This window comes from Poecilia reticulata, chromosome 21 (genome assembly GCF_904066995.2).
Source record: "Poecilia reticulata chromosome 21, P_reticulata-male-v2, whole genome shotgun sequence".
Lineage (NCBI taxonomy): Eukaryota > Metazoa > Chordata > Actinopteri > Cyprinodontiformes > Poeciliidae > Poecilia > Poecilia reticulata.
In genome coordinates, this window is record NC_088850.1 from 2,783,917 (window position 1) to 2,799,436 (window position 15,520).

The window sequence follows — 15,520 nt, forward strand, 5'->3', positions numbered from 1 at the left end:
TGTGAATGTCTGCGGCTGCAGGAGAACCAGGTGTGCCGCTCCGTGTGGGACCGCAGAGCGGAACATTTTCTCACGTTGCAACACAATTTAATTGTATTTTATAGGAATTATGAGCGATAAACCAATAAAAAGGATAAATGTGAAAGATATACCTGGTTTGGACATTGTTTTACTATTCAGCACTCTAAAGCAGGGCCGGCCCAAGGTTCTGTGGGGCCTTGAGCAGAATTTGAAATGAGGCCCCCTGTTAAAGCTGCAGTATGTAATTAATATACTGCACTATATTGTAAAAGTCTAGTACAGGTAACCTGTGAAAAACATCAAGCTCCTCTGCTAATGTGCTAATTAGTAGAGCCAGGAGTACGGTCTTAGCTCTGTCAATCATTCTTGTGTGCATGCTGCTCACACCCTCCCCCTTGCTCTGCTGTGCTACAACAGGTTCACCACAGCAGGCTGCCATGAATGCTCTGGCTAGTTGCATGGCCACCGATGACGGGCAATAAATCGTTTTTCTAGAACGGTAAGTTGTTTCTCCACCATTAGGACATTTAGCAGCGCATACACAAGCATGATTGACAGCACTTAAGACCCTCCTCCTGGCTCTAATTGGTGGTTTTTCCAGAAGACATGTAATTTTTCAGAGGCAATAGCGGCTCAGGGAGGAGGTAGAAGAGCAAATCATTTCAGCAAAAAGACAAAAACTCAAGCTTTAGGACTTATTTACAAACATTAATCTATATTTTACGGAAGCATCATCATCAGTTTAGCTTTTTCAGATGAGACACAAATGCAGCGCATCTGTGTAGTGACCAGTCAGCAGTGATGTGTTTCTGAAGTTTAAAATAGATTTCACTGCTGAGTCACAGGTCAGAAAATAACAGCGCAACATGGCTGACATGAGGTCAAAGCGAGGCTGAACTTTGATCACAGAAATCTACCCAACTCCTACTGAGAAATAAAAAAAACAACATGTTTCCAGCTGCAACACAACAGCTGGAAAGACGGGAAAAAGAAACAAAAGACAGAGAACAAAAACACAAACGGAAAACCTGAGATAAACATGGTTTAAAGTGGCAGAACGAGGCAGAGGAGAGAGCAGGAAGGCTTTCTGGTTTAGTAGCTGCAGTCCCATTAATGTAGAGTTGGAAAAAAAAGAGAGTCAGTGATCCCACGTTTTATTTCAATAAATTATCAGACATCCCACTGAGGATATAGCTCTGTCTTAGAGTTCATGAATAAAACATGTGGAGCAAAGTATAAAAAATGATCCCATTTATGTCAGGAAAGAGCTCAGAAAGAAATAAAACGCTTCAACTAGCTTGGTGCGCCATCTAGTGGTGAGGTAACGCAACTGCAGAGTAAAAGTGAAGCTTGGAAAAACCACTGATTTGCTCAAACAATATGTTATATTGTCTGCAAAAACTGAAATTGGGCATAAAAACCCCAGAAAAACATAAATATATCTGCAGTTACCTTCGAATTGATAATTAAAATCTGTATTTCTGATATTCTCACACCAAATGTAGCGTTTTAGACACAAGTAGACAGCTAAAGTTGCTTTTCAGGAACTGTTGTGTTTATGAAGACCTTGAAGAAACAATGAAGCAGCTTCTCACATATTTGTACTTTCCAGGGAATTAACCTTTGAGCAAAAGTATCGCAGTGTGGTGTCACACCGTGATTCACCAATCCTGTCTCCTTTTTCAAATTGTTTCTGCCCTTCATTAAGACCCAAAATCTTCTTTTAGTTTTATACAAAGTTAGCCCACTCTTGAAGGAGAGTTATCAAAGAAATGTATTGCATAGATAAATGCAGATTTAGAACATTTTGCCTTCCTGTGAGCAGTTTTCATCCCAATTTAATACAATTCAGGTAAAAATCTGCATTGACTTCCTTTGCAAAATGTCTCATTTTTTATTATCTGCCTTTTAGAAAATATGCTGAACAAACAATATTTTCCTATTTTAGTTGCAACTTTTCAAAAGGTAAAGATTTTTAGCTTCAAATAACTTGATTTGGTTTTGAGTTTACCAACTTGAGTCTTCTTAGTACGTCTGTAGCATCAGACGTAAAGCTGATGCTACAGTAAAGTTTTACTAATGGTCACTAAATGCTGCCTGCTAAACACAGCAATATTATACAATCACCATATGTTCATTTATTTAAAGGGTGAGAAGAAACTATAAATCAAAACATGTTACTGACAGTCATTGTGTTATTTCTAGCAGCCTGTAATGTGCTGGTCTCAGCCTTTAGTCTGAATGTTGTTCCAAGTTCCAAGTTAAAAAATTCAATAAATCAGTTTGGAAATCAGGGAATAACTTCTCAGCAGCTTCCTGTTCTTTCAATCGGGATAATTTAAGAACAGCTAGGCTAACTGTTGGGTGCAGTTTCTCATCGTTTTCCGTTGTAGAGTTTAGGGAAAAGTTTCATCTCTTTCTGCAGTCCTGCCACATTTCCATGTTTGCCCCAGAACCTCATCAGCAGCTGCAGCAGGAGTCACCTTCCTGCTGGTGATGACCTCATTCCTGCAGTTTTCTGTAGCACCACAGAAGTTTGGGTCACGCTTTAGCTTTACATCCCAACAGCAGCACCGTGCTGCACTGGGTGGCGTGGATTTATTTTATGCATTTTATCGTAAAATGGACAGAAATTAGTTTGTTTCTACAATGATTTTCGTCACATAAGAAAAGCCAAAGCTCTCAAAGATTTCTTTTAGTTTTCTAAAATGTGTAGAAACTATTAGAAATTAAACTGATTCATTAAAAACTAAGTGGTGTATAAACTGCAACCACATGTAAAGAGCAACATTCAGGCTGTTGTACATAAATATCTGATAAATAAATGCTTACATGTACATTACGTCAAACTGTGGAGAGCTGGGTTTAGTAGAAACTTTCCTACTTTCAGTTGTAATGCATGAATGTGGCAACAAAGTGCCAGGAGCAGCAAATTAGCATCTCAAAAGCGCAAATAATACATGAACTTTGACCCCAAAGGAGTTGAACCAGAGGCTTCATGGATGCAGAGCAGAACCAGAGAATGAGAAGCACAAAGTTCAAACAGTCTGTTGATCATGCCATCCTTTGTCTCTCAGCTTTCTGACCGTACAGCCGCACAGGGACTGAGAGAGAAGCAGCAAAAGCAAAAGCAAAAGAGGCGGATTAGCAGCTAGCTAACAACTGATGATGTCATCCAGAACATGTTACTGTGAAATATCTCTGCTGTCTGGAAATGGAGCTATTAGCATGTCATAACGTTCATATAGCAACAGCCTTCAGTCAGAAGCCTCTTCAGATTCACTGCAAGACTGACTGCTACTGGAGATCCGTTCAACCCACAGGATTACAATCAAAAGCGACACTAAAGATACTGGGATGATACAAGTTACATTTCACTTTCATTTGGGATTAAAAAGGTATTTCTGAATTTAACTGCCTTCAAAACACCAGGTGTAATTTTTTTGTTACAGAATTACTGAAAAAGATAATTTTTAAGTCATATTCTTATTTTTCATTGTACCAGTACAGGTAAGGTTTGCATTGTTAAACATATGGAAATAAATCGACACCAACACAAAAGCAACATCCTCTAATCCAGTTTAATTTCCTCATCAGAAAAAAAAAAATAAGTGGAACATGATCAAATTAAAAGAGGGAAACAAAATAGGACAGAATTATGTTCTTGCTTTATACATTTAACTAAATATGCCACTCTATGCTAGGGTGTAAGTAACTCAAACTGATATAAGGTTAAATAATTTTCTTCTTTAAAAAGGTACAGAAAGATAATCTTTTTTTTTTCCGTTTCTCATCAACACTCAAAGAAAAAGAAACGCATGAGAACCAGTCAGAACCTCTCCAGAACCCTCTCACACGTTGCTGCGTCGCCGTGGGAGACGGGAGAGGCGAAGGAGGGAAGAAATAATCCGGTTGTGCCGAGAGGGTTAGCATAGTAAAGTGGTGATGGACGGGTTCTCAACCCGCCACGCCGCAGAAGCTCCAGTTCTGCTTCGTGCTTCTCAGTTAATCCTACAACAAAACGTACAGTCCAGCATTACCCATGATGCACTGTGGGTACCGCTGCACAGTGCGGTTATTCCGAGCCTGTTTTTAACAGATTGCAACTTCAAACCTTTGCACGCACACTGGTGCTAAATGCCCAAATTAAGAACGAAGAGGAGGAAGAAAACGTCTGCAATGCCACAAACGGATACATGTTAGAAGAGTCTCTGAAGAACAGATGGAAAAAAGAAACAAAAAAAAACTGAACAATATGCACAGCACAAAGTCCGAACAGGCTGGCTGCAGAGGCCCAGTCAGAACCAACCACCAAATTCAACAATTCACCTCGTTTCTGCAGCCAAAACCACCTGAAGCATCATTAAAACACAGAATCAGTTTGAATCTGAAACAGCTCAACCAATCACAGAACCCCATTCTGTGCTGTCATTCCAGGTTCAAACTGATTTTTTTTAATCCTGGTTTTCTCTGATGAAAAGAAAGCTCAGAAGCAGAAAAGGTGACTTATGCTAAAAAAGAATAAAATAATATAAACATGAAATAAGATGCTAATTATTACATTCCAAACAGCTTCCTGCAGTCCCAAACACAGAACGAAGGAACTGCAGAATGATTTCAGTTCACTTCAGCACTAATGAACTTCAGATGCCGTTTTGGTGTCGAACACTTTCAGTGAAAACAAAATGAAGTCGCGTCGCCGTCTGTGTACCACTCAGCGGGAGAAGAGGATCTGCTACAGGGTTGATCTGTCGGACTCCGTCCTTTAGTGTTTTTTTTTCCTCATTAATATTAATATTTATTATTTAGTCCAGGTGAGCCGAGGCAGGGACTGGCTGGGGAAAAACAGAACGCATCACCGTCACGGCACCCAACGCCATGCGGTGGCGCTGTGACGCTGCGCGTGGACCGAAACGTCATGGAAGGAACGGAAGAAGAAGAAGAAATGAGGAAGAGGAAGGTGGGTTACAGGTTTTACACTCCAACCCCCCTGATGGCGACCTGAGGAGCGGCCGCGGGGCGGAGCCTGACCCCCCGCCGCGGCCGAGTCATGGAGGAGGACAGGAAGAAGAGATGAAAGCGGGTCGAGCGGCGGAACCGTTCGACCGGACTTCCTGTGATGGAGAGAGAAACGGAGAGAAGAGGAGGAAACCATGGCGACGAGTCTGACTGGGTCCGTCCTCTCCAGGAGGGGAGGGTGGGGTTAAGGCTGTGTGTGTGTCTGTGTGTGTGTCTGTGTGTGTGTGTGAACATGCTGAGCGGGGCCTGGAACAGAGCAGACGCTCCAGCGCCGAGCTTAGATCCATGTTTATTAGGTCAGATGCAGGACGCCCTGCCCTGCCCACCGGCCCCTCCCCTCCCCACCCCACCCCGTCTTCCTCCTCCTCCTCTTCGGTAAGTGCCTGGTCTGTGGAGCGGGACGGCCGATCAGGAGCACTCCTCCCCGATGCGTTGGCATGAGCGGCCCACCTTGCGGTCCAGCTTCACCATCTTGAGCACGGCCTCCTCGCGCCCGCGGCCCAGATGGTCGAACAGGCAGTCGTGCTGCTCAGGTAGACGGTGCAGCATGCAGAACACGTAGCCTGGAGGAAACACGGAGCGCAGTGAGGCGGGAACGCCGCAGACGCTCAGAACGTTCCATGTTTTGTCACATGGACTCAGTTCTGCATGTTTAGGTTTTAACAAGTGAAAAGATAAAAACTGTAGCGTTTAGTTTAGTAATCAAGCATGATTATTATAGCAACTATATTATTGTGACGACTCAGCAAATTTTACACAATATTATAAATGTATGAGAAAGTGCAAATATATAAATTTAATTCCATTTTTAATTAATAAAAATTGTACGAACCAAAAGGATAACACACATAACACACATGTTACTGGTAGTAAAGGATGAATCTGCAGCTAAAACATCCAAAGATCAACATGTGAAAAGCTCAGCCTTTAACAATATAGTTTAGGCTGATCTGTTGACTCTTGTCAATTAAGTGCTTAATAATTTTATACCAAAATAAGCTTAATAGGAGATTTTTTCCCACAGAACTTAAACCAGGTGAAGTTAAAACTGAGGGGGTGGAAATTTTGCAAATTGCAAATTTTTATTCTCATTTTAAAAAGTAAATTTTCCTTTGCATCTTCTAATGCATTTCTAATACTGCTTCACTGGGTAAATGAAAAATCAGCAGAATGTGATTTTTTAATCAGCTTACTCGATTAATCTTGAGAATAATTAAGTGTTTGTATAATAATTGTATAATAATTAAGTAATTGCTACCTTGTCCTGTTTGACGTTCAGTGCTTCGTTTGTGTTGGGGTTCTGCAGAACTCACCACAGCGACATGAGCCCAGCTCCTGCTGCACCAGCTCTAGTTTGGTTTGGCAGCGGTAGCAGCGCCGGCGGTTCTTCTGTTTGGGCGTCCCGCGGCTCTCCTCGCCGCTCCCCTCCTTCTCTTCTGTGCGCGGCCGTTTCTCCGGCGTGGCCTCGCTCTCTGGGCCGGAGGCTGCGAACACAACCGGCGGGGTTACGTGTGTGGAGCTGGAAGTGGGGCAGCTCACGCAGGGCGGCGGGCGGGGAGGGGGCGGACGCCTACCTGATTCACGCGGGCGTTTTGTGGGTGTGCAGAGTGTGCCTTGGGCCGTTTCTGTGGACGTCACGCCTGCAGATGGACAGTCACAGGATGAGAGATACATACAGAGAAATGACCTGCTTCCACTGCCAACAGCCTGCTGGAGGGGAAACCTTGGAAACAACAACATAATGATGAAAGCATGAGGTTTAACTGGTATGAAGGCGACATCGCCAGCTTCAGAGATCTGAGGAGTCTGGTTGGACATGAAGCAGGAAATGAAGAACAACTACTCTTCATCACGTTGCAGGTCCAGATCAATGTTCTAACCTGATGCAGTACAATCTGTCCTAAAGATGCATTAAAGGGCCAGTCTGGACTGTAGAGCGCCCTCTGCTGCCTAAAGACCTGAAGTGAGCTTCAGTTTTATTCCCACCCCTATTTTACATATGTCCTGTTGCCTAGCAACCATGAGAGGATTAAGCAAGACGGTAAAAAAACCAGCTCGAAATATTGAGGATTTTTATTTAATCTTTTCTAACTAATCAAATAATTTAAAAGTTTTAAAAAATGATAAGCAACATGTCTATGTAAAAGTAACAACTGATTCATGCTTTTAATTTGTGCATCGATAAATTAATAAATGTAAATGTTTATTTATACAACATCTTTCAGAAATACAGGTCGCAAAATGTTTCAAAGGCAAAATGCATGAATGAATGAATTTGGAAACGCACCAAGTGTTTTCTGAATGATTTGCAGAGACAGATCCGATGAAGTGATGATCTGACCATCTCCATGTTCTCACAGCAGGCAAACGCAACTAAAATTTTATTTTTTTTTGTCCATACGCGACTTTTTCAAGGCCGTCTGAACGGCTCAATTCTGATCTTTTCATCCCCCCGAAAAAGTCAAATTTGAGCTCATTTTATATGTGGTACTAAATCAGATATGCAGCTGATTATTTACAAAAATTATTACATTTCAGCAAAAAATCTGAGTAGAGCCTCCAGACCAGCTGAACGACTTCTTCCTGTGTTTCTACCGTCAGCCTCTCACAGTTGAGCTTTTGGAGCCAATGTTACATGAATCCCAGAAGCATCAAACAGTAAATGAACAATAAGCAGGATAAATTCATGATGTGATCTCCTGACTTGTTAATAAACTAAACTCAGATTAGCTGTTAGAGGACAGACATTTTGCTGCTGGAGCAGCTGTGTCTGTGAACTCTGCATGTCTGAACCCGGCTTCATGCTGGGACTTTAACTGAACTCTTTCTGTGAAAATGCTCCAAAGTCTGGGAGCTGCTCCACCTAGTGTCCAGACAGAGTTTTACATTCTAGACCAGCCGTGCTCTGTAGCTCCTCCACATACATCATCAGGTCCAGTCTTCCTTCCTTCATCACCAAAGTCTCTCACCAAGTCGTCAGCTTCATATTAGACACCAACATTTCATCCATTTCTGTAGTTACTTTTGTAACTTATACATTATGCAGTTTTAGGACTTGAAGCCTTAAAAACTGCTTGTTCAAACAGGTGAACAGGGTAACCATGACGACGTTTACCTTCTGTCCGGCTGGAGAACATGGCGGCTGACTCTGCGGCTGACGGCGGCTCCGAGCCGGGCGGCAGCGACAACGATAGCGACTGGCTACTGCTACTGCTGCTGTCGCTGCTGAACACGGATGATTGGCTACTCCCGGGACTTTGGATTGGCTTGGAGGCGAGGTCGTCCTCTGGCTGCTTCTTCTGGACATCTGGACGCAGAGACGGAGGGGAAAGCGTCACCACACTGCAATCTCAGCTGCTAATGAGCCGCATTTATCCTGCCATGAAAAGTTATTTATGCAGTAATAAAAAAAATGTGTAAGAAGAAATTTGCACAACCGTTCATGCAGCTCGCATGCCTTTACTTCTCCCTGCTGGGGAGAAAGGATTAAATCTTCAGATCATTTGCTCTCAAGTCTAAGGCGACTTTCCTCATGCTGACCTTTGACCCAGTAGATTTGAACCTTATTGAATCAGCAGCATCTGAAGATCTCATATTAGATTCTTAAATAAAATCAGAATGTTGAAAAAAGCTGCAAATAAAATCTAATTACCTAAACCAAACAAACATTCCTGATACCTGAATGATTCATTAAATGACTGATATGCAGCAGAAAAAACCGATCATGTTTGGAAAACATTCAATCTCTGGACAATTTTCCAAGTTTTAGTCGCAGTCTGACAAATTTGTTAAAAACAACTTTTAACGTTGGTCAACAGACAATTTTCAGTTCACATATTTGCCACTAAATATTTATTTAGTTCACGTTTTAATTTACCAGCTCCATGTCTTTTAGGATATTTGGTATGAACCTCTTTGTAAATAAAACCAGTTAACTGCAGATTATCTGAGAAAGTGATCAGATTTAGTTGATCTTCAGTTTCATTGGAAAATTGAAAACTCAAAAACCTGATATTTTACCGAGCAGTGAATGCCTCATATTTAAAGTCATCTAGGTGACAGGAACAACTCTCTTAAGAGCAGAAGTTGTTACTGAGCGAAGAAGATTAAAAGTTACACATTTTCAATTCAGGAAACAACTATTTGTGTTTTTTGCCCTTTCAAATCAAACTTTATGTTTTACAACATGATAACGCTTTATTAACCAGTTATTATTAATCATTGATGATGTCACGTTCGACACACTCTATAGACATTTCAAAATGAATTAATAAAATGAGTGAAAGGATATGCACGGAAATGTGCTTTCCTGCAACACGATGGCAGCTATCTGGATAGAATTTTCCTATAAACATTTTCTAAAAACAACAAATGTTGTGAAAAGCAGCAATTTCAACATCTGGCCCAATGGGGGGAAACCAGCCCAGTCTGGCAACCCTGGAGGAAACATGGAAGAAACCGTTTAACAGGAAACATGTCAGGACATGTCTGCAGCTCATTCAGGCTTCAATAGAGAGTTTAGTAGATAACAGGAAGGCTGTTTGCAGTAAAGATTGATTTATTCTTTTTGAAGGTTTAAAGATTTGTTCTGAAATGAGTTGAGACAAGGGCATATCTATAAATACTGTTTTAATAATGCTAACAGTGATGGTGTTGCTGGTTTAAGAAGCTAATGAATGTTTAAAACGTCGACTTCATAATTCTGTTTTCATCGTACGTCCGCAATTCAAACATGACATAACTCAATGATACTGATCAGTGCTTCTCTACACCTCAGTTTAGATTTTCAGGTGGAAAAAAAATAGTTTCTCATTTCCAAGTAATTTCCAGGCTGGTAGAAAAGCCCTTTGGTCACCTTGGAAACCAGAGCTTGGCCTCAGACTCTCCTGAAGCCTGCAGGTATTGTTTCCAGCCTGGCTGCTGAAGCTCAGAGTGGATGCTGGTCTGCAACAACCCACTTCTGCTCGGCTCCACACTGGTGTGTATTGGGTCTATTCTGAGCAGCGGCGCCATCTCTGGTGGGAGCCTCAGAGTCGGGCCCTTAGGTCCTCTGTCTGCAGTACCCACTGGTTGCTATGGCCACAGACAGGGCTGCAGTGCATCCTCCATCCATCCTCCACAGCCAGACTAGAGAAAACTTCATGCATTTCTTAGCATGTTTAAACTTTAACTGGGGCTTTTCTCTGTCCAGGAAATGAGAGAAAATCTAAAAACAACTTTATAGGAGGAGTCCGGTACTTTTCAAACCAATTTTAAAATAATCTACATGAGTCACATTTCATTATCAAGGAAATATTTTCAGCTTTTCTTCAATCAACTCATCTATGACTCAACCTCTTCCTTCTGTGACTTTTGTTTAGCTGGAACGGCTGTGGGTTGGGATGACAGAAACAAGAGTTTAAAACAGGAATCTGTCGTTTCAACAGCTCTGCTGCGGCCGTCACAGGGGACCTGAACGCACCGGCGCAGCGCACCGATGCAACGCACCCAGCAAGCAACTCACCCGCCGCATTCAGGGATTTGAATCTCTGCAGTAAACTGTGGCGACTTTAGTTAAGCAACAAGTGTTCGTGTCAACTGCTGGAGAGAAACTAAACTCCAAACAGAAACATGTCCAAGGAGGAACCAACTAGTTTCATTTTAGATGTCAAATTATTCTGCATATTTAAATTAAACTCTTACAGTTGAGAAGGTTTTGAAGCAGATATTAGTATTCAACAGAAATATTTTGATGTAATCAGGTCCACTGCATGCAAAAAAGCAGGAGAAAGTTTCAGAGGACAGGATCATTTACATGGAGGTTATTTTATCTCAACGGTTTTTACCGATTTCAGTTTGAAGAGAGAGATTAAACACAACGAAGGTTTGAGGAAGAGAAACCAACTTTTCCTGTGCAGCTTGGGGCGACTGCAACATCGACTGATTGATTCAGTAACTGCTTCATATTAGTAAAACATCATTAAGGCCCCGCCCAGATAAGGATGTTTACAAGCGACCAAAAAAACACTGCTTTTACTCCTCCACACCTGTAGGTGGTGCTAAACCTGGAGTATAATAGTATGGCAGACAGCACAGAATGAGTGGAGGCTGTAGTCTGGAGAGATGGCGAAGTGGATCGTCTTCTCCGTACCACATTGGAGTATAAAACTGTTGTTACGTTTGACGTGTTTGGGGTTAGAAGTCAGGTTAGAGCATGGTGCCCAAACTTTTAGACAAAATCTTCAACTCAAAAGTAGTCTTACCAGAAAAGGATAATTTTCAAAAACTAAAATTATAATTTTTTTACCTTTTCAACATTAAACTAAGCATAAACTATTTTAATTAAAGAAATCAATCATTTTGTAGAAACTTCAAAAGTTTTTTGCACGGTTTCCTTGTAAAAATTAAGGAAACCAGTTTGCTTATTATTCTGGGCTCAACTGAAGAAAACAGAAATTATTTTGACAGTAATAATAAACAGACTCTGGGCCAGTCTTCTTTTGGAAGCACTTGCTGTATTTAGCCAAGTTCAGAAACTGAAATTAAAAGAAAATTTGTTTCTTTAAAGTAAAAATCAATCTTTAGATTTGGTCCCATTTAGCATGAAACTGGAAACGAAGGCATAGAGCTTGGAAAATATGACCACTTTGTGTTAGCTAAAACTTTGGAAAGTAGATTCTAAAAGTCATAGTTTTGTTCCCATTTATTTAAATGTATTCTTGAATTGTAGTCGATGGGCCACACAAGATCAGTGTAGGGCCTACAAATGGCCCCGGAGCCTCACTTTGAACATCCTTGGGTAACGAAACTTTATTTTCTAAATATATTAAAAGTTCTTGTGTGGTGAGGCCTAAGAAAGCCCCCATAACAAGTCAACCTTACTAAAAGGAAGGAGAAAATATAAGATACTATTTAAGTTAAATTCATTATTTTTTAGAGAAATTGTTTTTCCAGCCTACAAACTGTACTTCTTAGATCTGCTTTACAGTTTCCTGCCACCTGCTGTTCTCTACCATTACTGCACTGAAACAGTTACCAAGTAATAAAATCCAACAACAATCTGGAACAAATAAAGCTGCTAGAAAGACTCACCAGCAAAACATTTGGAGCATAAGTTCATGGTTTTACTGGACCTGTAAGAACAGATAAAACAGTAACAGTTATTCAACAGCTCAGACGTCCAGAGTCCGTTTCAGATTGTGGAAAAGCTAAATTATACACCAAGTTATGATCAATTTTTACACAACAGGATAATAAATGGGACTAAACAAATACCTTCCTCTTTCATAAATGCCAGTAAGATTAAGTCCATTTTCAACATCTCAGATGACAGTTACCTCACATCCTGAGTGAAATATAACAGCTTTCATAACCTCTACAACCAGGAAGCTTCATTTACATTAGCATTATTTTGGAAACTGCTCCTTTAAGTCCCAGTCGAGGAAAGACAAACAAAACTACTATTATACCAGGTATCCATATGGCTGGATTCAACTAATTATGTCACAGTTATTGTTGCTTCATATCAATCCACTGGCTGGCTGCTTTAATGAAGACAGTGTGTGAAAACAGAATTAAATGTTCACCTTTTAAATCTGCGTTCTACGTGTTTTCAGTTGTTCTGATGTCCCGACTGAACTATGAATCAGCATAAAGCTCTGATGTTAAGGACATGATGGCTGTTCTTAGAAGAGCATCTGCTCTGTTCTGGTTTTCCTCCAATGTTGAACCTTCATCTGCTTCTGTCCCGTTCTGGACCCCTCGTTAGTCTCCATGACAACACCGAGGCGTTTCTGTCACCCGTCACTTTTGTCAGTGGGACACAATCTAAAACTTCATGGGATTTTCCCATCATTGTTCTTCCAACAGGAGTTATGGCACTAATGCTGCAGGACGAGTAGGAAAACATTTCTGCTCTTTAACAGGGTGATGATTGTTTCATTTCAATATTTGTTTCACCAAGATTAAAATCTGATCCAAACTTGGCCTGAGAGGCTTCGCCAGTAAAATTCAGCCGGGAATGAAAACTATTTAAAACACTCAGAGTCGTCCTCTTCACACCTTGGGAGTCCGTATTTTGAGACAACATAGTTAAAGTTTTTACCCATAAATCTATTTTATTTATTTGTTGAAATTAAACCAAAGTTCACACAAATGCATTTTGTTTCAATAGAAATACTGGAATCAGAAGCTCAGACTGAAAACGAAAGGTGGAATTTTAAATCAGGATTTTTTTTAATCAATCTTTCATCTAGAACCAGTTAAAATTAGGCAGATTTAAGTTACAAAAACAGACTGACTCATAACACTGGTTACAATGATCACACTGATTATCTTTACTTAGATTCAACAATATGTACATATCTGGTCCATGTCCAAAAGAAGATGGTGACAATGTTCCAAAACACTGTTTTAAAAACAAGATAAAAGTTCAGAAATTGACAAGGAAGCTTACACCAATGTTTATGGATTTTTAATGCCTTAAATGCTAAATTAAACCAATGACTGAGAATGACTTGGTTTAAAAAATAGTATCTCAAAATGTGATTTTCATGAGCTACAACAGGAGCAGAGAGAAATTTGTCCATTTAGAAGCTGAAAGCTGCTCAACAGGATCTAAAATTAAACAGTTGGGTTTTTTTTAGAGGGACAACGTTAAAGGTTAACATCCATTCCTGTAAGGAAGGTCCTGTTCGGATCCGAGTGCAGCCAGAAGGTCTGGTGGGTCAGGCCAGCCTGCGGCTCCAGGCAGGTGTTGCTCTGAGTGGAGGCAGCCAGAGTCATTAACACTCAACGGTACCATCTGGGTCACCTGACACTGACAGGTGGGCTTTGCCAACTACACCCAGAATACTGGGGTGGCTGATTCCCAAATGACAAGTCATGTGACAGAACATGGGAGTATCTTCCTGTCTGGAGGTGGCCTCCATTAATCAGGGCTGAAACGGTGTGTGTGCCTATGAAACAGAGATAAGCTGAGAACAGTTTCTATCTAGTGTTACAGTGAGGTGTATAATGGTGGAGAGAAACAAACACAGTCGTTAGTGTCGCTGTTGAACAGATTAAAGATCATATGAAGTCATTTCTCCTATGGGGCAACACAGCAGACATGAGTGAATCACATCCGGTATGCAACACACATCCAGTAGTTTGACAAGACCGACTGTAAAAACGGTTGAAAAAATGCTTAAAGGCTTTTTTGAATGAAGGAATTGTTTACAATATATGCAAAAGCACCGGTTAGTAGTTTTATTTTCATTTCTTTTTGAAGGATTAAGGACAAAATGGCACGTTTAAAAGAAACCTGCTGGCAATAAATCATTTTCTCTCTCGGGTACGTCATCTCCTGGCTTCACGAACGGATTTAAAACACCCTCTTTTTAAAGCGAAAAACAAAACCCAGCACCGGAATTACATGTATCCATCATGTATCCATGCATGTAATTAAATTTAGCTGTTTTAAAAGCGATAACGTGTATTTATTAGCCAACTTCCCAACCCCCCACCCTCGGCCTGCTCGATAGAACAACAATGGGTTTGAACCCGCTGAGAACATTTCATCCGGATTTACTTTTCGGTTATAGATAGAGGGTTTAATCTAGTGTATACCGGCTCACACACTTACCCCCAAAATCCGCAGGGACACCGGGGAGGTAGAGAGGAAGCTTTGCTCCGTTCACTTGTGTCTCCCATGACTTCCAACAACCCCCAAAAAAGCCCCAATATGGAAACGCAAGGCCGGGGATGAGTCCGGGGCCTGGTCCTTAAACGAGGAAAACGGTCCAACAACCAAAAGAAACAAAACAAAACAAAGGAAGAATGTTAGCTTCCGTTAAAGTCCACAATCCGAGGAGGAAGGGCGGTGAAGGTGGTCCGTTTCGGCCGTTGGGAAGAACAAACGGCTCGGTTTGAAGTGGAATAATTGAACGGTACTCAAAGCAATCAGCTGGACATTCGGACGTTTCGATCGGCGAGCGGAATGAGAAATGTGGGGGGGGGGAGTCCCGGTGCTTTACCCACACCGAAAAACGGGAAATGACCACCAGCCGTCCGGAGAAACAGATAAAACACAATTATGGCGACGTTAAATAGGTGGGAGGGTGAGATAAAAGAAAGAAAAAATAAATAGACCAAGGCCTTCCCCTCACAGCGGCTCAGGACCACCCCCATTCACACGTCGCTGGTACGTTGCGTTAGGCCGGAAACGCGTCCATCAAACCAGAAATGTCAATATTGACCGAAGACACGAAACCAGAATGAAGCAAGAAACTGAAAATTACACGATAAAAACCAAACCGAGTAGGAAATAAATGTAAATATTTTACTTTTTTAATGCAGCTGACGTCAAAATAAGGCGAGACTGTGAAAAGGTCGGCCTAGTGGCGATTATTGGCTTTGCTGTAATCTGTTTTTACCTGTGTAAAACTCAGACAGAAAGTTTTAAACAACTAAATCAAACTAATTTAACAAAGATATTTTAAAAATAAGAGTTTGATGTGCT

The 15,520-nt window shown here is 41.1% G+C and overlaps 1 protein-coding gene across 2 annotated transcripts; it reads right to left on the reverse strand.

Moving 5' to 3' along the window:
- Positions 1 to 3,583: 3,583 nt before the first annotated feature.
- On the reverse strand, positions 3,584 to 15,212 carry zfand3 (zinc finger, AN1-type domain 3). 2 transcript variants are annotated; one of them, XM_008397171.3, is made up of 7 exons: positions 14,645 to 15,212; positions 12,112 to 12,152; positions 8,478 to 8,512; positions 8,156 to 8,347; positions 6,615 to 6,680; positions 6,354 to 6,524; positions 3,584 to 5,603 (listed from the first exon to the last, which is right to left on the reverse strand). In XM_008397171.3, the coding sequence occupies exons 3-7, from the start codon at positions 8,482 to 8,484 to the stop codon at positions 5,449 to 5,451; spliced, it is 591 nt and encodes a 196-aa protein (XP_008395393.1). In that variant the 5' UTR covers positions 8,485 to 8,512; positions 12,112 to 12,152; positions 14,645 to 15,212; the 3' UTR covers positions 3,584 to 5,448. The 2 variants fall into 2 exon arrangements, with proteins under 2 accessions (XP_008395393.1, XP_008395392.1); XM_008397170.3 differs by lacking the exon at positions 8,478 to 8,512 and having other exon boundaries at positions 14,645 to 15,208.
- Between the last annotated feature and the right edge of the window lie 308 nt (positions 15,213 to 15,520).